The sequence below is a fragment of the Neophocaena asiaeorientalis genome, unplaced genomic scaffold, assembly GCF_003031525.2.
Source record: "Neophocaena asiaeorientalis asiaeorientalis breed wild unplaced genomic scaffold, Neophocaena_asiaeorientalis_V1.1 scaffold64, whole genome shotgun sequence".
NCBI classification, from domain to species: Eukaryota; Metazoa; Chordata; class Mammalia; order Artiodactyla; family Phocoenidae; genus Neophocaena; species Neophocaena asiaeorientalis.
In genome coordinates this window covers 2659901-2681278 of record NW_020185334.1, presented here as the reverse complement: position 1 = coordinate 2681278, position 21378 = coordinate 2659901, and the positions used below count along the sequence as shown (strand labels likewise).

Sequence of the window (21378 nt, the reverse complement as noted above, 5' to 3'; positions counted from 1 at the left end):
ATGAGACGATGAGGCCCAGCGGACGTGGAGTCAAACAAAACCCCGTTTACAGTGTGTGGCTTTGGGTCTTCAATGAGGCAGACCTCATACAGACTCTGTCCGCTCTGTCCACAGAAGCCCCAAGAGGCCCCCAAAGCCACATTTTTCTGGAAAGACTATAATTTTAAAATAATACCAATTATCCTAGGAGAGAATTTTTTTTTCTCAGTTAGGGGTCTTAGAGGTTCTGCCTTCTTTTTCCCCAAAATTTTCTTTTCTTTTTTTCCAAAATGACAGAATCACCAAGTTCACTTCCTCATATGTTTGACTGTAAAAATTCATACTAAAAATCAACTTAGTGAAAGAGATGTACCCCGCTGTCTCCTTTGACCAGGCAACTGTGTTATGTTTATCGTAGGCAGTGGAGTGGCCCTTGGAAACCCTCATGGACATGTATGTCACGAGTTGTCAAAGTGAGGCCTCCCCACCAATAAATTTCAAGACCCCAAGTTGGGACTTATAGTTTCCCCTGCTTTTAGAGCAGGATAGTTGAGATAACAAGCAATTTCTAAGTTCAATGACTTAAAATCATGAAAGTTCTTTTCTCACTTAAGCTGGGATGGGAGACAGGGTCGGGGGAATTCTGCTCCACTCAGTCATTCAGGGACCCAGGATCCTTCCATCTTGAAGCTCCACCAACTGTAAGGGCCTGCAAATTATCCACTGGATGCTCTGCATCTGGCTGGAAGACGGTAGAGAGATAGAGCCTAGAAAAGGCACACACGCTCTTAACCCCCTCAGCCTGGAGATGACACACATCACATCTGCTCAAATTCTATCGGCAAGACCTCATCATATGGCCCCACGTAGATGCAAGGGAGGCTGGGAAATGGTTTTTGTGTGTCCTAGATGAAGAGGAAACAGATTCAGAAAGCATCTGGCCAGGCTTCAGGAGGAATCAGGCGGTGTGCCTTGTGTTATAATGAGAGTATTTGATATCTTACAAATGCATCCACCATCGTGATGTTCTTGTGGTTCAACCTCAGCAGACTTACGCGAACACTCTATGAGGCTGACTTGTCTAGCACCATTTGCATTCTCACCCTTACCCCCATTTTTCAGCAGAAAGACCAGTTGTATATTGGAGAATTGTTTCTACCTGCTAATAGATGATCCTAGGCAACTTCCAAAAGAGTAAGACCATTTTTTTCCCAGCCACATCATTCAGTTGTTCAACTGACATTGAACACGTCTTATGCCCATCACTGTGCTAGGTTCTGGGAATCCAAAAATGATTAAGACACAGTCCTTCTCTAAAGAGCATCTCACCTATCTATGGACAAAAGGAGAAAAGTTAACTGATAGAGCAAAGGGTGCCACAGCAGAGATATACATCAAATGCTAGGGGAGCAGAAAGAGAGCTCCCAGACCCCACCCAATCAGGAGGCTTGTAAAACCTTCTCCTTTCCCAGAAGAAGTCCAATTTATTTTCCAAGACAAAGGATTGGGAACAGTAGCCAACCTTTCTATAGCACCTGCCTTTCACAGTTCCTCTTCATAGCAGCTCTCACAGATTAGCTCATTTAATCAGCTCACCGAGGCAGGGACCCATTTTACAGATGGGGAAACTGAAGCCTGGAGAAGTTAAACAACTTTGAACTCAAGGGTCAAGACCTAGGATCCATCTCAGACAGTCTGGGTCCAGAGTCTGTGCTCTTAACTACTGTGTTATTCTGCCTCTCTGGAAAAATAAATAAATAGCACATCTTTTAGGACAGTAAAGTGTATTTAGAAATGGGACAGTTAGATTGGAAGATAGGAATGGGAGGAAAAGGTCAGGGTGGAACTGAACCTGGGCTCAGGACTAAAGCTGAACCTGTCTGCCCAAGCCACATGGAACAAGGTCTCTCTGACTGGGGCTCAGACCCTGGACCTCAGAATCCCTCCTTTGCCCGTTAAAATTTAACACCCATCCTGGGCCCCAGCCCCTTCCCTATATACCAATGGTTTTCCAGGTGTGTCTCCCAAGCCAGTTGATCAGCATCACCCAAGACCGTGATAGAAATGCAAATGTTCAGACCCCACTCCAGGCCTACTGAATCAGACTCTCTGGTGTGGGTCTCAAAAATCTGTTTGAACAAGCCCTCCAGCAGGCTCTGATCTGAAACAGTGGGGTCCAAAGCACCAGTGTTTCTTAGTATGGTTGCTCATACGCACCTAAGCAATTTTTTTAAAATCCCGATGGCTGGACTTCTCTCTAGATCAATGAACTTGGGATCTCTGGGAGTGGAGCCCAAGTGTCAGTGTTTTTTAAAGCTCTGTGGGTGGCTCCAATGTGAAGTCCAGGTCAAGGGTCACTGCTGTCCTTCTGCTGAACCAGAATATGCAGGAGTGAGACCTGGGGTCTTTCTTGGCTTCTTTGTTTATTTCTTTTTTCAACCAAGGTCACCAGTGATTCTCCTGCTTACTAAAGTTTGGAGACCACTACTTAGAAACAACTTTTTCATCTAAAGCTTTTACAGAATATATTCTGCCAAATGTATGAACATTAAGAATACTCCCTCCATTTCAGTCTTGAGGGTAGAATTTGCTTCTGCTGGGGCAATTACTGGGGCTACCAGAGCCACCTTCACCCCAGCTTTCTAGATCTATAATACCTGGGGAGTGAGTGCCCTGCATCTGGATCTTACAGCATCCCTGGGTCATGGGGAAACTCCCATCTTTGATGATTTTAGAGTCTCTTTTAGTAACGTCGCCGTCATTAGACTAGACATCAGGATTGATACTTTATAAAGAAAGTCTTGTCCCTTATCATACCTCTAAAGCAGTGCTTCTCAGACTTTTATGTGCACACAAATCACCTGGGGCTCTTGGTAAAGGCAGCTTCTGAAACCATAGATGCCAGAAAGGGCCGGGAGCCCTGGTGAAGCTGACACTGCTGGCCCTCGGACCACACTTTTAGAAGCGAGACCATAGGTGTGTAGCTTACACGCTACAGTAACTCAGTAGCATTTGCAACATGGATGAATAATTACTGCTTGTCAGTCTGACTCACAGGGAACATGTGATTTCCAGAATTCTTTACAGCATCAGATGAGCTAAGTCCTCTTTTATTTCAATCAACAAGAAAGTATAGAGCAATTTCTAAGTATTTATCCTTGTGTTGGGTGCTGTGGAGGATACAAGGAGAGAATATACAGCCCAGGAAGGTGAGGTCCATGCAGTGGCAAAGCAGGACGCGTCACTGAACCTGAGGACTTGCTGCCTCGTCTGAGACCAGCTACAATTGCCACAGGAACTGGCCTTAGTGGAAGATGTCTATCTCAAATATTTGAAGGTAGGATTTTTAATAAGAATGTAAATGTCTGTGGCCAAAGAGTATTTCAAAAAATCCTAGATGAATAAGTAGAACATAACAGCATCTGTAGAATAAATTATAAAATACACAACAGAAGATAGTTAGACCGAATTTGTGATTGAGTCTGCTCAACTTTGGACCGTATGTGTTTGAGATACTTAAGGTATCATCCAGGGCAAAGAAAGAGTCCAAATAAATATTTTTCTTTCAAATAGTAGTATACCATTCCCCAGATTGCTCTGAAGAACCTGCATAATGAAATCAGATGGACACGGCTTAGTGTGGGCTGGGACTCAGTCCTTTGCAATTCTCTGATGGGTCATGGTCTTATTTTAATAGATCCCACAGTGATTTTTTGCAAGGGTTTTTCTTTGTAACGTTAAATTATGGCCACATAAGTGAGTATCTTAAGGAAGGGCTGCTGGGGCCGGAATCAAAGTTGCTGGAATATCAGGATATAGAACAGGATATGGCCAGAGTGGGCAGATCTCAGATCTACTCCCAGCTCTGCCAAGTTTGAGCTGTGTGACCTTAATCAAGTACCTTAACCTCTCTGAGCCTCAGTTTCCTTATCCATAAATGGAGAGTGTTTCTACCTACCTTGCAGGATTGTTATAGGAGTTCAATCAGGGTGTGTTGACAGAGGAGCTGGTTAAGGACAGGCCCTCAATAACTGGCAGCCACTATCATCTAGGATTAGGGTAGAGGCTTTCCAATGGCCGAGCCAAGACCCAAGTCACTTCAGTTGCCCAAACACTATAACTGGCCCACAGAACTCTAGTGCCCTGAAAGTATATAATGACCACTTTAAAATTTCAAACAACATCCCTGTAACCCAGCCCTCAGCCCACTGCCCTGTGGATTGTTCTCTGCCCTCACCAAGCTCTTTGATGTCACAGATAGGGGCTGTCTAAGCACCACAGAAATGTTCACAGGGACTGTTTTCTGCTGTCTTTGTTGTCATCTTTGTAACTACTGCTGCTCAAGTTCATCTTCTGCTCTGAGTGATGCCCTGCTAGGTGAGCCAATGAGAACAGGCTTATTTTATTATAGCAGAAAGGAATACTGCCCTCAAAGCTTTGTCCCCCAGTCAGAAATTCCCTTTCTCTCCCGCAAACACATTAAACAAATAGAAATCCCCACGAGGAGGGGCTTGGATGGGGTGTTTGTCGGGGGCTGTATGCCACAGACACTTCCAGAGAAAGGGCTGACGTGCCCACTTTTCCCCAAGAGGTTGTTTCACTTTGTTGCTAGCCCAATAGAAATGATCAGCCACGTGGCTGTATACATGTTCTGTGCCTAACTTTGGGGGAGCAGTATTTTAAAATGTTTGGAAAATAAATGACTTTGTGAGCATTTAAAATAAAGACATGGCCTTGGTGTGCTCTTTTCCATGTTTCTTGTGCTAGGGGTTTGTTGCATTTTTGGATCTGTGGGTCTACAGTTTACATTATGTTTGGGAAATTTGGGGCCATTATTTCTTCAAATATTTTTTCTATTACCCCCACTTCCACCCCTGCCCTCCCACTTTGGGGACTATAATTACATGTGTATTTGGATGATTTAGGTTGTTCCACAATTCATCAATGCTCTGTTCATTTTAATCCATCTTTTTCTCCCTGTTTCATTTTGGATAGTTTCTATCGTTATGTCTTCAAGTTTACCAATCTTTTTTTTTATTTTTTTTTTGCCGTGTTGAATCTGCCATTAATCCTATCCATTAAAAAATAAATAAATAAACCTCAGGTTTAGTAGTTTTTAATCTCATTAAATGTGATTTGGATCTTTAAAAAGAAAAAAAATTAATAAATAAATAAAATAAAGACATGGAGGCAGCCACTTAGTGAAGTAATAAATCTGTCATGGTTCCAGGGTCTGCTAGCCATCCAGAGAGCATAGCATAGGGAGGGTTGTTATAGTGTATTTCTGACAGTTAGCTTTTGCTGCTTTAGAAACCGCCCCTAAAGCTTAGTGGCTTAAAAGAACAAATGCCTTCTCTCTCAAGAGTCTGAAGATTGTCTGGACTGTTGTTCTGCCCAGGGCTGGCTTGGCTGGGGCTGCACGGTTTAGCATGGCTTCATTCACAATGCTGGGGTCCCAGCTGGACAGCGGGGGGTGCTGGGATGATATCTGGGCCTCTCTCCTTCTGGTCCCTCACCCTCCAGGATGCTAGTCCAGGCTCTTCATGTGGTGGTGGAAGACTTCTCTACAGTGAGAAGGCAAGCCCTAATGCACAAGCACTTTTCTGGCCTCTGTTTGCATTATACTTGCTATTTTCTCATTGGCCAGAGCAAGTCACGTGGCCCAGACTGGGGCTGGTGTGAAAAGGTAGTAACCAAGGGGGTGGATACAGGGAGAAGAATTATGGAAGTCATTTTTCACATCACCAGACACAGTATTAGCATTCAGTAATTCAGATCCAAGAAACCAAAACAAGATATTTCCTCCGGCAGAGATTCCAAAATGGTATGTTTAATGCTAAAATCTCAAAGTTCAGGGACGATATTTCCCAAAATTATTGCAGCGGGGGGAAAGGTCGCCAGAAATTTCTAGATAGTTGAGGCCCCGTTGCTTCTACTGAGCCAAGCAGGACACCTCTTGGCATCATTGGATCATGTCTTAGGCCAGTACCGACCCCACAGGTGACAGGGACTCTACCTGTGTGATTTAATCAGCTTTTTCCGACTGACCCACTGCCCCCTTCTTATGAGTCTAAGAACAGTACCATCTTTACTGGTGACTTTTTGGTGTGGTGGTTGTTCCCTTTGACAAAATCCGGTACGGGTGATTCACACAGGAGGCTCTGAGTGTGTTCACATGTGCGTATAACCCGCTACACATGGATACACCGGCTGACAGGAGTGCTATCCTGTGATTGTTCCAGGCACATCCCTCGTGTTCTCGGAGAGTTTACCAAGAGGTCTGGGAGGGAGTAGCCACGGCCCCCTCCTCAGCGGTCTGTCCAGTTCCACTACGTTGATGCCCAGGAGGAGATGGGAGAGACGGAGGCAGCTGATGGGGGCAAGCAGGCCCACCTCTCTCACACGAGACAGTAGTTTCAAATATCTGCTTGTCCCTGTGGTTGGAAAACCATGTCTTAGAAAGAAATCAAAGTTTGGAAAACTCCCTTTTGGGAAGTGGGGAGAAACGGATGGGGCCCCTGGGAGCAGATGAGGTGTGAGCAGACTCTTGGCTCTGGGTTAGGAAAGAGGACCAGGAGTCCCCCCACCAACTTTGCATGATGGGCTGAGACTTAGCGGCCCTGGGTTTGCCTGAGCAGCGTTCAGAGTGATCACCCTGTAAACGACGACCTGGGAGCCTGGCACGGGGCCCAAGTTTCAGGTAGAAACATGTGTGGACTGCATTCTTGCCAGACCTAAGTAATAACGATCACCGCGACCTGTTCTGAGCAGAGCGGACCCCTTCCCTGCGATGCACATGTCTGGGGCTCTGTGCTTGGCCCTGGCAGAGGCCCCAAATCTGGAGGAAGATTTGGATAAAGAGGGAAAAAGTAGTTCAGAGGGGAGTTGCTGCAGAAAAGGTCAAGCTTTAGAGATCAAGGATTTAGCACCAGGGCCCAAGCTTTCCTTCCTCTTACCCTTATGACCTTGAATGGGTCACCCAAGCACTCCAGGACTTAGTTTCCTTACTTTTAAAAAGAGGAAGTTAGTCTAGATAACATACCAACCTCTCTCATGGCTCTCACATTCCCAGGCTCCCCTAGTCTGGTCCACTTCTCCTTTTTCCATACCACTCATCGATTTCTGATATATTGTATAATTTACTCATTTTTTTGTGTTTATTGATTATTGTCTGAATCTTCTCACAAAAATATTAGTACCACAGGTCAGAGATCTTTGAAAGCTTTATTTAATGATATATCTCACATACCCTGATTTGTGCCTGGCACATAATAGGGGCTCAGTATTTGTTGAATGGATGTTGAGCGATGACCTCAAGGACCATTTCTAGCTTTACCACTATGTGTCAGTTATCTACTGCTGCATAACAAACCATTCCAAAATTTGGTGACTAAAACATCAGCAGTGTATTATTTCTCATGATTCTGTGGCTTATGAGTTCAGGTGGGGCCCCACTGGGCATCTCTTCTACTGCCAATGGCATCAGCTGTCCACCGAGAAGTGCCTGGAAGGTCCAAGAAGGCTTCATTCCCATGTGTAGTGTTTTGGGGGCCCTTCGTGTGACTCCTCTTTGTGTGTGAAGGAACTGATGGTGGTCATTTTGGAAAATCCCTACCATATTATTCCATGGCTCCATACTCTGTGAATGTACACATTCTCAACAAGCACTTACTGGGTACCTTCTGGGGGGCAGGCCCTGGCCATGTGCCCAAAACCTCAGACAGAGTCCCTGCCATTACTAAGCTAATCCTTAAAATGAACCCTGGAGCCATAGGCTTTTGACTCCAGCTGGCATCTGGCCCCCTTTAACAGTGGGAACGTCAGAAATGGACAGTTGGCTGGCAGTTCAATGGGGGAGATTTGAGGACTCTTTGGCGAAGGCTGGTGACCACCTCCCTGGTTCCGTTCCAGATTCCACAGACGGTGAGGGAGACTGGAGTCTCTGGTCTGTTTGCAGCGTCACCTGTGGGAACGGCAACCAGAAACGGACCAGGTCTTGTGGCTATGCGTGCACTGCAACCGAATCTAGGACGTGTGACCGTCCAAACTGCCCAGGTGGGTTTACGCAGGGGTGTGGCTCCACATTAAAGGGCAGCTTTTTTTTAATTTTATTGTTTTATCTTTTAATACAATTTTTAAGGGTTACACTCCATTTACAGTTATTACAAAATATTAGCTATATTCCGCATGTTGTATACAATATATCCCTGTAGCTTAGCTTATACCCAATAGTTTGTACCTACCACCCCTCAACCCCTATATTGCCCCCCACGGCACTGGTAACCACTAATTTGTTCTCTATATCTGTGAGTCTGGGGAAGCTTTTAGTTTATATTTAAAAACTTATAGAAATTGACTTCCTACAGGGCAACTATTTTCCTAAGAATTCTGACTGGACTGGGACAAGAGACGAGTAATGAGCTTAGTGGATGAAAAGATGGATTTTCTGAGCCTTCTACACAATTGCAGTAACTGTGACTTAGAAGACAATGCCACCATGTACTTAATTTAAAGGAGGGATTCTGGTTAATTTGAGCCTTTGATGTGGGGTGGGTCGTACCTTGAAGAGACACATGAAGACAAGTGTTCATGGTCTAATAAGGAAGCCAGGACCAGAGGCTTAATGGCCGTCTACAGAAAAACCATGTGTTAGCCTGAGAGTTGCTGAAGGCTCCAGAGGGAGCAAATTGGGGCAACTTGGCAGTTAAGTATCACTTTAAACTGCATTGTCTGTGTTTTGAAAACGTAACTAATTACAAACTTGGTGAGAGGCCATATTGGGGTGAAAAATAATTGTGTCTATAGCAGTAGTTATCAAACCACGGCCCATGTCAGTATGGCCCACACATTTTTAAAGGGTTATGAAGAAGGAAGAAGAGGAAGAAGAGAGAGAAGAGGGGAAGAATATGCAACCAAGACCGTATGTGAAATGAACTTATTTACAAAACAAAAATAGACTCGGAGACATAGAAAGCAAACTTACAGTTACCAACAGGGAGGGATACATTAGGAATTTGGCATTAACAGATACAAACTACTATATATAAATAGATAAACAACAAGGACCTACTGTATAGCACAGGGAATTATATCCAATATCTTGTAATAACCTATAATGGAAAATTATATATATATATATACCTGTATATATATATCTGAATCACTTTGCTACACATCTGAAATTAACACAACATTGTGAATCAACTATACTTCAATAACAAAAGACCATATGTGAACCACAAAGCCTAAAATAATTACTTTCTGACCCTTTACATAAAAGTTTACCAACTCCTTGGTGTCTAGTTTTCCATCTACCATGTGTTCCCCATGGTCAGGTAGAAAACCAGCCTAAAATACTATCTCGGGCTCATCCAAGAAATCACACGCTCCCGATGGCTTCCTCCGAAAGAAATTTCAGAGGCAGAACGTTTGAACCCCACACCCCAGACTTCCTTTTTCTACCCCTAGAAACTCTGTTCTAAATCTCTCAGGCTGAGATTTAGAACAAAAAAGTGGAAGAGCAAAGGGATTTCTGCGGAGAGAGAGGATCAGATTGGCGATGTGTGTGATAGCAAAGGGGTGTGTGCAGAAAACAGGGCTGATGGTATGAGAAGAGGCATTTCTAGCCCCCATCAGCCATGCAGGTGGATTTCCAAAAGCGGAACAACCATCAAGATGCTTGTCCTGATCTTTCCCGTGTTCATCATAATGAAGCTGAGTTAGAAGTCTGGTGGAATGGGATTTGGATGGGTAGAAATCAATAAATAATAATATTATGAGAAGGGAGAAGAGGAGGAAGGCAGGAAGAAATGAAGAGAAGGAGGAGGAGAAGAAGAAGATGATGATGAAGATAAGATGAAACCAAAGAAAGTGAAGATAAAGATGAAGATTGGGAAGATGAAGATGGGAAAAAGATGATAACGAGGTTCATGAAGAGTAGGACCTTTTGAGTATCTAAGTAGCAAGCAAATTTCTAAGGTCTTTGCGTGTGTGACTTCATCTAATCCTCACAATAACCTCATGAACTAGCTATTGATGGTGGTACTCATTTGGCAGCTGTGGAAACTGGGACACACAGGCTAACTTGCCTAGTCACACAGGCAGCAAGTGGTCCAGCTGAGATTTGAATCCAGGCAGTCTGATTCCAGAATCCATGTTCTTAACCATTAGACTCTTACACCTCTGTCAATGGGAAGGGTATGGGGCTCAGCCACACGTGAATACAGACAGCATTTAATGTCAGGGCTTGAGCGGGCTTGCTTGCTGCTTTCTCTCCCAGAGCTGGCACCCAGACCTAAAGCAATAGACCTAGATATCTCGATAGCAGGTATCTTCCCTGCCACCATTTTGAATGTTTCCTTCTCGTCTTCTCTCACTACTGAGAGCAGCGTGGCCAGCAGCCCTGTTCATACATTTTCTTCTCATCTGAACTTGCCCTCCTCCCATCCTTTCTGCCTTTCTGTTCTTGACTCTTCCAGCTTTTCAGGGCTCCCTTGAACATGAAGGATCTCCTTTTGCAGGATCTCTTTCCTTTTTTGGTGTCTTGATTCTCAGCTCTACTGGAAAAACTCATGGGACAGGCCGTCTCCCTGGCCTGGCAGTGATTACACTGTAAAAGTTTGTCCCTTAGGCTGACCACACAAGTTCTAGGGGCCTCACATAAAACCAGAGAGAGCCCCTTAAAGGAAATCAACCCATGCTTAGCAAGACAGTCAAGGTTCTCCAACAAATAGCACGTTCCACTGCTCCTCTCTCTCCTGACTGGCCCCCATCTGCAGGCGATTCCTGTTTGCAAAGGAAGCCTGGGTGGGGGTGGTCATTTGAGGAAGGGAGAGAGCCAGGAAGTTTGAGGCAAGCTAGGTTCAGTTGCTCAGAGCAGGTAATAACAAGCCCAGGTTATTCTTTGTTTTTTTCAACGTTGAATTTGGGTTTTTTTAAAAAATTTATTTCATTCAAGTATAGTTGATTTACAATGTTGTGTTAACTTCTGCTGTACCGCAAAGTGACTCAGTTATACATATACATACATTCTTTTTCATATTTTTTTCCATTATGGTTTATCACAGGATATTGAATAGAGTTCCCTGTGCTACACAGTAAGACCTTGCTGTTTATCCATTCTATATATAATAGTCTGCATTTGCTAATCCCAATTCATCGCTCCCCCAGCTTATTCTTTTTGAAACATCATCAGCAATGCTAAAAGTCCCAGCATATGAGAGATCTGGTCTTTAGCTACGGACTACTGTATCCTCAAAATGAACTAGACACATGTTCAAGGGGAAAATATCAGCCAACACGTACCACTTGGTACTCTATGTGCTTTCTTTACACATAACTCATTTCATTCACTCAGCACTATGAGGTGGGTCATTGGTCCTCCCCATTTACGGATGTGAAAACTGAGTCACACAGATGTTCCAGGGCTTGCCCAAGGTCACACAGCTAGTGATGATTTGGACCCAGTGAGTCAGGCCTTAAGACTTGTGTTGACCACGAGACAAGTTGTTAACCACTACACTCTACAGCCTCTAGTTTAGTTTGCCATCCTGACACCTCTAGATAGACAGCCATCCTGACACGTATCCCGCACCGCCCAAAATCCCACTCCCAGGCCCAAGGAATGAGTTCCTTAGGCACATTCAGGCACTTTGGGATCGGATTTCATGCTGCAAATGGTATCTGGAGTTTTAATATATTTTACGCTCTATACCTACTTTTTACTGTTTCCTCTGTTGGCAAGTTTCTGCCCATGAGTAGTAATGAATACAAAAAAGGCTTTATTCAAGTGTATTTGTTTTTTTTTATTTGCCAGTGGGGTGGGGGTGGGGTGGGGTGGAGGGCTGACTTTTTCCATATAACTAGGGAAAATGAGCTCCTGTCTGTGTTTAGGTATCGAAGACACCTTCAGGACAGCTGCCACCGAAGTGAGTCTGCTTGCGGGAAGTGAAGAGTTTAATGCCACCAAACTGTTCGAAGTTGGTAAGGAAAGGTTTTTTTTTGTTTGTTTGTTTTTTTGCTTTTCCATCCAAATATTGATCTAGCGTTCTGGAGATTCCTTCTGCCTTTGCTGTGCCATCCTTGGATCCATTTAAATGTTTCGTTTTCCTCTTACGGGGTCCAATTTTCTCAGCACACTTCTTGCTCGCTGAATATACACCAAGCAAGAGAGAGCAGCCGCCCCATTCCTCCTGCACCAGATGGAGCCCAGCAGCCCTGCTGTATCTGCCATGCCAGCCACGCAGCATCCATAGCACGTGGGTGGGGCGCCCTGCCCCTAGCTCGGGATCCATCCACACTCAGGCCTCTAGCCTCAGGGCATCTCTTCTCCCAACTCTCACCCAGTGTCCCCAGAAAAATCAAAAAATGGTGATGTCAGTTTTCCAGCAGAAGGACGGGGGGGAGGAAGGAAGAGAATGGGAACTTTCTCGACATTATGCCTCCCCCGTCTCACTCCCCGCCATGTGAATCTTTCGTAACCCTTTGGTACACGCTGCTACTCGTCTGCTCGAAAATGCTAGCTCAAGTACACTGGACGTGGACCAAACAAAATTGAAAGTGTCTGTTCAGCAAGGGGAAAGCTTGCTGAATAAAAATAGCTCCACGTGCTTCTGGATGTAATTCTATATTACAGAACAATAAGACTCCTTCTGCCCCATTTCTTTTTGGCACCCCCGCAAAGCCCTTTCCTCACCTCTTCACTCTGCCCTCCTCAGCCACACTGGAGTCAGTTTGGAAATTCTGTAGCCCAGGGTTTCCATCACAGTCCTTCACATGCAACCAAAACGTTAGCAGAAGCCTTCTGCGCACACAATGCATTTGACCAAAAAATTACAGACTACATGCGGGAATTTTGCATAAAATGATAAAACAACAAGATGGGCTTTTGGGGAAGAGAGCGTCTCAGACCTCCCCATATCTCACCCACAGGCAGGCAGCTGTTTGCCCTTTCACAGGGAATGGGACCAGCTGCACCCAATGGGCAGCTGAGAACACACAGGGATGAGGGGGGATGGTGGGTCAGGCAGGTTCTGGGCAGGAACAGACAAGGCTCACACGCAAATCAGGTAATAGAGGAGCATTTGATGAGGGCCTTTTGGCAAAGGTGTGAGCAGGTAGATGGAAACCAAGAAGGGCTTGTACAGAACCCTGGGGCTGGCAAGCGTGGGGAGCCCTTACCTCCCACTGGCCTGAAGGGACCAGGGGAAGGATTGGTTCCCAGAGCCGCTGTGTAGAGAGGGCTGCCTGACAGCACTTCCAGCTCCCAGAAGGAAGTAGCCAACTTGTAACAGTGAGGGAGGAGCCTTGGGAGCAATACCCTGACTTCGCTCCTCCCTCCCTCTGGTCCCTCACCCGGTCCTCCCATTGGCTCACCCCAATTAGAAACCAGGGCTCAGGGAGCCCACAGATCTGGTGCATACAGGGCAGCCTTCCATGGCAAGGAAAAATGTGGAATAAGGATGTAGAAGGACAAACGGAAGATGCCCAGCAGAGATGAGAAAAGTTTGACTAGCACAAGGTCAAGTTTCTTAACCTACTTCTGCCTCAGTTTTCTGACCTGTAAAATGGTCTAAGGTAATGGTGCCTACCTCCTAGACCTATTTTAGAGTGAAATGAGTTAATGCTTGTAAAACATTGAGAACATTCACACTGAATACTCCATGTAAATTTGATAAAAAATAAGTCGAAGGACCTATGTCCTGTACATGAATTATGATGACCTTCTACTCTGGAGGAAAAATACAAAGCTATTTTCTGGGACCTCGCTGAATTTTGTTTCTGAAAACCCTGCCCTCTGAGGGAGACCCCCACTGGCTTTGCAGACACATACTTTCCAGGATGGACCCTCCAATCTCTATGCAACTGCTCAGTCAGGGACTCTCAGGGGTGGAATCGTAGCACTCAGCCCATCCCCGCAGGCAGCATCCCCAACCCTGTTCTGTGTACTCCCTGCTTTCCCTCTGGTTTAATCCTCATTGCACTTTTTGAGATCGGTGTAATTTTTATACCCAGTTTAGAGATGAGAAAACTGAAGCACAGTGAGGTAGAATACCTTGCTCAGGGTCACAGAGCCACTAAATACTTGAGTTGGGATTCGATCCCAGGCAGTCTGGCACAAGAGCCCAGGTGTTTCATCTTAGACCAGGCCTTTCCAAGCTCCTGGGAGGTGCCCCAGCTCTCTCTTTCTCATATCCCTCAAGAGAAACCTGAGCACCCCTGCAAGCTGCCCCGCAAGCCCGATCGTTTCACTCATGACACCACCAGCCTCCCAGGCACCTGGGTCAGAGCTGGAGAGTCACTTCTGATACCTTCCTCCCTTCCCCCCAAGCCCACCAAGGCCTGGCAGCCCTACCTCCCTGACTACTCTTGATTTCACCAGCTGTTCCCTCCCAGAGTATCTCACCTGGACTCTTAAAATTGGCATCAGCACTGAATCTTTCTTCCTACTGCGTAGCTCAGTGAAGAGCTCACTGTCACTCAGAAACCTTCAGTGGTTCCCTAGTGCCCTCTGAAACGAGCCTAAACCACACTGAAGACCCCATGACCTGACACTAACAACCTTCCTTCCCTATATCCTCTGCTCCAGGGAAACTGAACATGCACCCTGCCCCCAGACTTCTTCTGCTTAACTGTGGTTTGCACAGTTAATACCAACCTGGATGGCCTTCCCCTCGCCCGGCCCCATCTCTGCTCTTGTATGTAGTCTGAGTCAGGTCCAGCCTTCTGAGATGGGATTGGACATTCAAGAGATTCACTGGGGAAGAGCCCGGGAAGGATAGAGGGGAAGCAGCAGAAGTAGGCAGGGAAGGCTTTCAGACCAAGATGCAGGCCTGACCCCTGCAAAGGGAGGGAGGGAAGGAAGGAGGACTGGGAAGCAAGGGCCTCAAAGCAGCTTGAGAAAGTCTCGACCATGCCAACGGGCACCCCCCAGCAAAGGCTGCCTGACAAAGGGGTCCCCCGTTGGGCAGCACCCACACCAGGCTCAGTCATCGACTGAGAGCAGCCCCGGGGGAGCACAGCCTGGATGTGGAAACCACAGCAGATCCACAGCCGCTACAGCTGGAGGCCACCAGGCAGCAAAGTGCCCCCAGCAGTCTTCCTTGCAGGAGCTCTGAGCAGGACACTTGTGGCCACCATGCAGCCCTGAAGAGCCACAGGGCCAGCCCGGTGTCGCACACTCCTTGAAGAACCCCCTGACTTGCACTGATAGAAATGACACTTTTTAGCACCGGTGGGACTTTTTGCTTTGGCCCCCTTAACACACCCCACATTCCACCACGGTGGGCAGCCTTAGATATGGCTCATCTTACCCGCTGCAGCTTCCTGAGCCACGCGCGAAAGGAAACCTGCCACTGCCCACACCACATCCCTACACCCCAGCAGCCCCTGTGGTTCTTTGCCTGACGGTGTGCTCTGGCCCCCAGAGCCACCAGCCCATGAATCCACGGTCATCCAGAAGTCCAGGAGCAGCCCCCTACCAGTGATTGATGGGAACTAGTGGATAATAACCAGATCCCGCCAAGTAAAAAAACAACATCTCTCTTCAAAGACTGTATTCAAAGGATTATTGCAAAAGGGAAAGGGCCAATTTGCAATAGAGAAAACACTGTGTCTATAGGCCTGCAAGCCTCTCAAGGGTTGGGCGAAAGGGTTTTCTTTTACAGAGGAGTAAATAAGGCTAGAAGAACCCCACGTGAGGCAGTGGGATGGAAGGCTGGTGAGATCAGATAGGGCATCAGAGAATGTTCTGCCCTGAGACCAGCCTATTTTTGGTAGGGACCCCTAAGGAGAGGCTATATGCTGGCCCAGGCAGAGGGTAGGTCAAAGTTCAGGGGCTTGAGAAATATAATATGATATCACTTATATGCAGAATCTAAAAAGAAATGATACAAATGAACGTATTTACAAAACAGAAACGGACTCACAGACTTATAGAATGAACTTATGGTTACAGGGACGGAAGGGTGGAGGAAAGGGATAGTTAGGGAGCTTGGGGTTGACATGTACACACTGCTATATCTAAAAAGGGCAACCAGCACGGACCTTCTGTATAGCACAGGGAACTCTGTTCAATGTTATGTGGCAGCCTGGATGGGAGGGGAGTCTGGGGGAGAATGGAGACATGCATATGTATGGCTGGGTCCCTTTGCTGTGCACCTGAAACTGTCACAACATTGTTAATTGGCTATACTCCAATACAAAATAAAAAGTTAAAAAAAAAAAGTTCAGGGGCTTGAAAGAAGGGGAGAATATTAACTAAAGTTTAGTTGGGATGCGTTTTATTCTGATTGGGGATGAGCAGTTTAGCTAATCGTTTATGCGACCAAGAAAAGGAATCTGGAGGGTCTGTGTCTGGTTTTGTCATAGGTAAACAAGGCAGCAGCTGTGAGTCTTATCAAGTCCTGTGGGGAAGAGGGTTCTTACAGTAAGTGGTTTTCCAGAATGCACAAGGGCGGGGGAAAGTCTTAACCTTGGCTGTTTCCCAGAATCACGGGGCTTGGGTAAAGTTCCACCCTGTCACTGGGTGGGTTTCCGAGGTCCAAGGGGAAGATGCTGCAGTTTCTACAGTGGTTGCTTGTTTGATCCACATCCCGTATTGCCACCCTCCCTTCCCTGTCCCCCCTCCATGCTCCCTGCTGGTGTTTCCCAGAATCACTTCCCAAAGAACCATTTTCACTGGCATCTTTGTCTCAGGGTCTGGGAAAATACAAACTGAGACATTCACTAAACCAGAGGTCCTGAACTCTCATGACTAAGGGACCAAGAGCAAACACCCATGAGTGACGGGATCAGGTAGAGACTGTGGGGAACTGGGGACCTCCTGTCTTGACCAAGGAGTGGTCACTGGTGACCTGTTCACAAGACAATGCAGGACTGACGTCAACCTATCTTTGGGATTTTCAAATGAGACCAGGAATCTACATTAATAAGTGGAATCACATAATTCTTAAACGTTGGCAATTAATTCAATATTTTTTAATACTGTAAGGCCAAACACTACACACTTCTTGGGGCAGGTTCTGGCTCAAAGTCTATAGGTCAGTGTCCTCTGGCCTAAATATTAAATTCCCTAAAAGCAGGGACCACCAGCCTCTTCCTCTTTGAGACCTCTTATCACAGGGATTTGCATGTAACGGTTGTTAACTCTTTCCTGCCTAAGGTTGAGAGGTTAGGCCACTAGCCTAGTTTAAACCAGTCAGTGAGTGGCAGAAATAAAACTTAGTCCTACAAATATCCCTTTGAGGCATTCTCCGCCACTCATCGCTTATTTAGAGAGGAGATTCAAAATGGCCCTCTGAATTATTGTTCGTTTTGTTATGGGTGATAATGGGGTTATGGTTATCTAGGAAAACATAGAAAATATGGTTTAATTATCCTCCTATTTTTGTAGATGCCTACTAAAACTTAGGGGTAATAATATCATATCTTTCCAAAAAAAATTTTAATGAGGGAAATACAATGATTAAGTCTAGGTGATGGCATCTGGGTAGTCATTGTATACGTATATTCTCTCCACTTTTCTATGTATGTGAAAAGTTTTCATAATATAAAGTAAGGAGTTGGTGGGGCCGAGAACAAAGTTCCCAAGTTCAAGGGCCATGACCGTGTTCACCCATGGCCTGGGGGTTCCAGGGGCTGCCCGTCAGGGAAGGGAGAGGTGGACTTTAAAGTCATCAAGCAGCCGGTTTTGCATGCGATCAGAGGGTTTCTCTGGCCCTTTTCAGACACGGACAGCTGTGAGCGCTGGATGAGCTGCAAGAGCGAGTTCCTAAAGAAGTACATGCACAAGGTGATCAACGACCTGCCCAGCTGCCCCTGCTCCTACCCCACCGAGGTGGCCTACAGCACGGCCGACATCTTCGACCGCATCAAGCGCAAGGACTTCCGCTGGAAGGATGCCAGCGGGCCCAAGGAGAAGCTGGAGATCTACAAGCCCACGGCCCGGTACTGCATTCGCTCCATGCTGTCCCTGGAGAGCACCACACTGGCCGCCCAGCACTGTTGCTATGGCGACAACATGCAGCTCATCACCAGGGGCAAAGGGGCGGGGACGCCCAATCTCATCAGCACTGAATTCTCAGCGGAGCTCCACTACAAGGTGGACATCCTGCCCTGGATTATCTGCAAGGGCGACTGGAGCAGGTATAACGAGGCCCGACCTCCCAACAACGGACAGAAGTGCACAGAGAGCCCCTCGGACGAAGATTATATCAAGCAGTTTCAAGAGGCCAGAGAGTATTAAAGAGACACCACCTCTGTTGTTCGTGACACAAACACACTGCACTGATCCGCCACCTGGCAGAGTCCCTCTTACCCGCATACATGTATATGTACATATACCACGTGAGTATTTGTCATAAGTTACACTAGGGGTGTGTGCCAGGCCCTTGTGACTGCCATCTGAAGCCACCGTTGCCTCTTCCATGTCAACGGCTTCCTTGGAACTCTTCCTAGGGGGCATGTCCTCAGGAGGATGGGGAGAAAGGAGCTGGAAGAAGAACCTGGAGGTCATAGCAGGTGGGATTCAACTCACACCCCGGATCCAGCGTTTCCGAGAGAAGCAAAGGGGCAAAGAGAAGGAAGTTGTAAACGTGATAAGCAGTTTTTATATATAACTTATTTAATATGAATGTGACTTATACGTCACCTTTTCTCTGGAGTTGTCATCGTGAAACTATTTAATCACTTCCATGAGAGTTCAGAAAGGGGCTTAAGGAGATGGAGGAGAGAGGGAATTTTGTAGTAATGACTTCTTTAAAAATAAAGAATTCAACAGAAAGATATCAAAACAAGAAAACACCCACCTGAAACCAAGTGTTAGTTAGCCAGTGAGGTACCTTGATAAGTCTCAGCTTCCAAATGCCCTTGCCTCAGCCTGGGTAGGGAGTGGGGGGCAAATGGGTATTTTAGGAGAAAATCTGAGGCCTGGTTTTAAGTGGACTTTAAAACAAAGGCCAGTATTAACACAATGCTATGATTCTATTAAAAGACCCCAGAATAGAATTTCTGCTCCTGCCTTAATAGGTTCAGAAGGCTACAGGAAGGTCAGACATAAAAACAAGGAGTAGCACTTTTCCAAAGAAAAAATGCAAAACACATGGGGGGAGAACATGAACTTCATCTATTTTACTTTAATACCATCGTAACAATTTTTTTTCTCCACAATATATTCTCAGTAAATAAATGTAAAAACAAAGAGAGGAACTCAAGTCTAAAACCCTAATTTTTTTATGTTTTAAGAAAGAAAAAAATACATTATTTTTGTAAAGTATTTATTGAGTCACTGAGTCTTGTGCATCAAGCAATTGTAATATGGCCTGGTTCTGTAGGGTGGAACTTAGGACAAATAAAGAGTTGGTTCTTATGCAATCTTTACTTGCAAAACTCCAGGAAAAGAGATTACATAATAAAATCATAATAAAATGTGTTACCTACAGTAAATGTGTTACCTGCAAATATTTATGATACAAATTCCATAAATAGCCCTAGTAAAGCAGGGCTTCAAGGCAGGGGAGAGGAAGGTTCAAACCAGGTAGAATAAAAGGCTCATTGATTGATGTGATGGTGGGTGGTATAAGTCATAGCATCTTTGGCACCAAGAATATCAACCCTGCCCCGAGGAGGCTAGAGCTCATTGATACACGTGCAACTTTTTGCCCACCCAGAGCTAAGAAAGAGCTAAGAAATCCAAGCCAGAGCAAAGGCTTAAGACAGCCCAGGTGAGTGGGACTGCTTCCAGACAAAATTCTGCAATTACCGTAATAAGTAGAACTCCTCATTGTGCAAATAATTCCATTTCGAGTTGAGGAAACCAAAGCTCAGAAAAAAACAGATCACGTTGGATCTATCACTCATTTCCTAGTCCAGTGCTCTATCCACTATATCAGCCTACCCTTAGGTTCTCATAATAAAATCTTGTTTTAATGGAAAAGCTCTTATCAGTCATTTACACTTTAGAATGAGTTATCCATGTATTGCCCACTCTCAGGATATTTATATTTAAGACCTATTTCTAATTATGGAATGAGAATCCTTATTCACACCTGAAGGAAGTTTAGGCAAGTGAACTGGGAAGGAGAAAATCAGTAGGTCCGTGTATCAGGGAAGCAGATTTGGTTCCTAATTATAGGAAAACCATTTTTGCCAAGAGAATTGGTTGCAATGGAATACATTGCCTTTGGGATGGTGAGTACCCTGCCAGGACAGGTATTCAAGCAGAGCTGGAGAGGAATCACATGAGAAGCTCATTTTAGTGAGCAGGCGAGACAAAAATGTACAGCAATAACCCCCTCTGATAAGTGTTCTATAAAGGGTAAGTGGGAAGTACTCTGGGAAAATAGAGGCAGGAATCAGGGAAGTACCTGCTAGACCTAATGGAGGAGTGGTATTTCACAAAGCGGAGAAGGGTGGGGGGGCAAGTAGATGCATTTGGAGTAAGAAAACAGTATGGGCAAAGGCAAGGAACTACGCAAGAGCTTGGTGTTTTCTGAAAACTGGGATGTTTACAGTGATGAGCCAGAGGGACAAGAATGGCAAGTTATGGAGTTGTGTCTAAGGTGTTTTTGTTAAGGATTTAGCGTGGAAAATTAAAGCTGTTTCCTAATACAGTGAGAATGACTGATATGAGCCACGTTTCCAATGGGCTATTTGCCTCTTTATATCAGACCTTCCTGACATAACGAACTGAGAGTTGGAAGGTAGGGTGAATTAGGAGCTGGGGAGGGCTCCTGGGCTCTTTGCCTACTGAGAACACCGCTAGTTTCCCATCCATCATCCAGATGGTGCCACCCCTCTGGAAATTTGCTGAACTATAACCTGCCTCTATGCAGTTGTATCTCATTTACTATAGGGCCCCAAGCCAGCCCCAGTGTAACCCTGGGTAATTCCTTCGTGGAAAGGGGATCATGTGAACAAGTGCCAACTTTGCCCACCACAGAGTAGGCTGTCTGCTCCCTCACCTGCAGCACCTGTTTATTGGACCCCTCAGCAACTGCTCTACAGACGCCTCTCATTGAATGCTTTGCTCCTTTGCTGCTCCTTGGAAAGAGATCCCTTTTTCTAGTGACCCACTGGGCCTCTCATGTGCCACGTCTGAGCAAGCCAATAGTGACAGAGAAGTCAAGGCCCTCTGGTGGCCGCACATGGAAAGGATGAGGGCAGGGCCCCAGAAGAGCTGGGCAACCTCCTCACCCCATTCAATTATTATCCACCATGATTAGTCTCCAAGCCTTTCCATCTTTGTAGCTCAGTGGCCAGGGGGTAGATTTCCCCAAGGATCAAGGATCAAAGAATAGGTACGATACCAGCCACCCTTCCTGAGCACACACTTTGTGCCTCTGTGCTAATCACTTTACCATGGGAGGCAAGCAGGTTACATCCATTTTACAGATAAGGCAA

General features: G+C 45.8%; 1 protein-coding gene across 1 annotated transcript in view; it reads left to right on the top strand.

Moving 5' to 3' along the window:
* The window catches only part of ISM1 (isthmin 1), an 80804-nt gene extending 61387 nt beyond the window's left edge, over positions 1–19417 (top strand). The window contains exons 4-6 of the mRNA XM_024735437.1: positions 7891–8034; positions 11872–11961; positions 17706–19417. Of these exons, the coding sequence (XP_024591205.1) occupies positions 7891–8034; positions 11872–11961; positions 17706–18223 (752 nt within the window). The 3' untranslated portion in view covers positions 18224–19417. The remainder of the gene's footprint in view (positions 1–7890; positions 8035–11871; positions 11962–17705) is intronic.
* The last annotated feature ends 1961 nt before the right edge of the window (positions 19418–21378 follow it).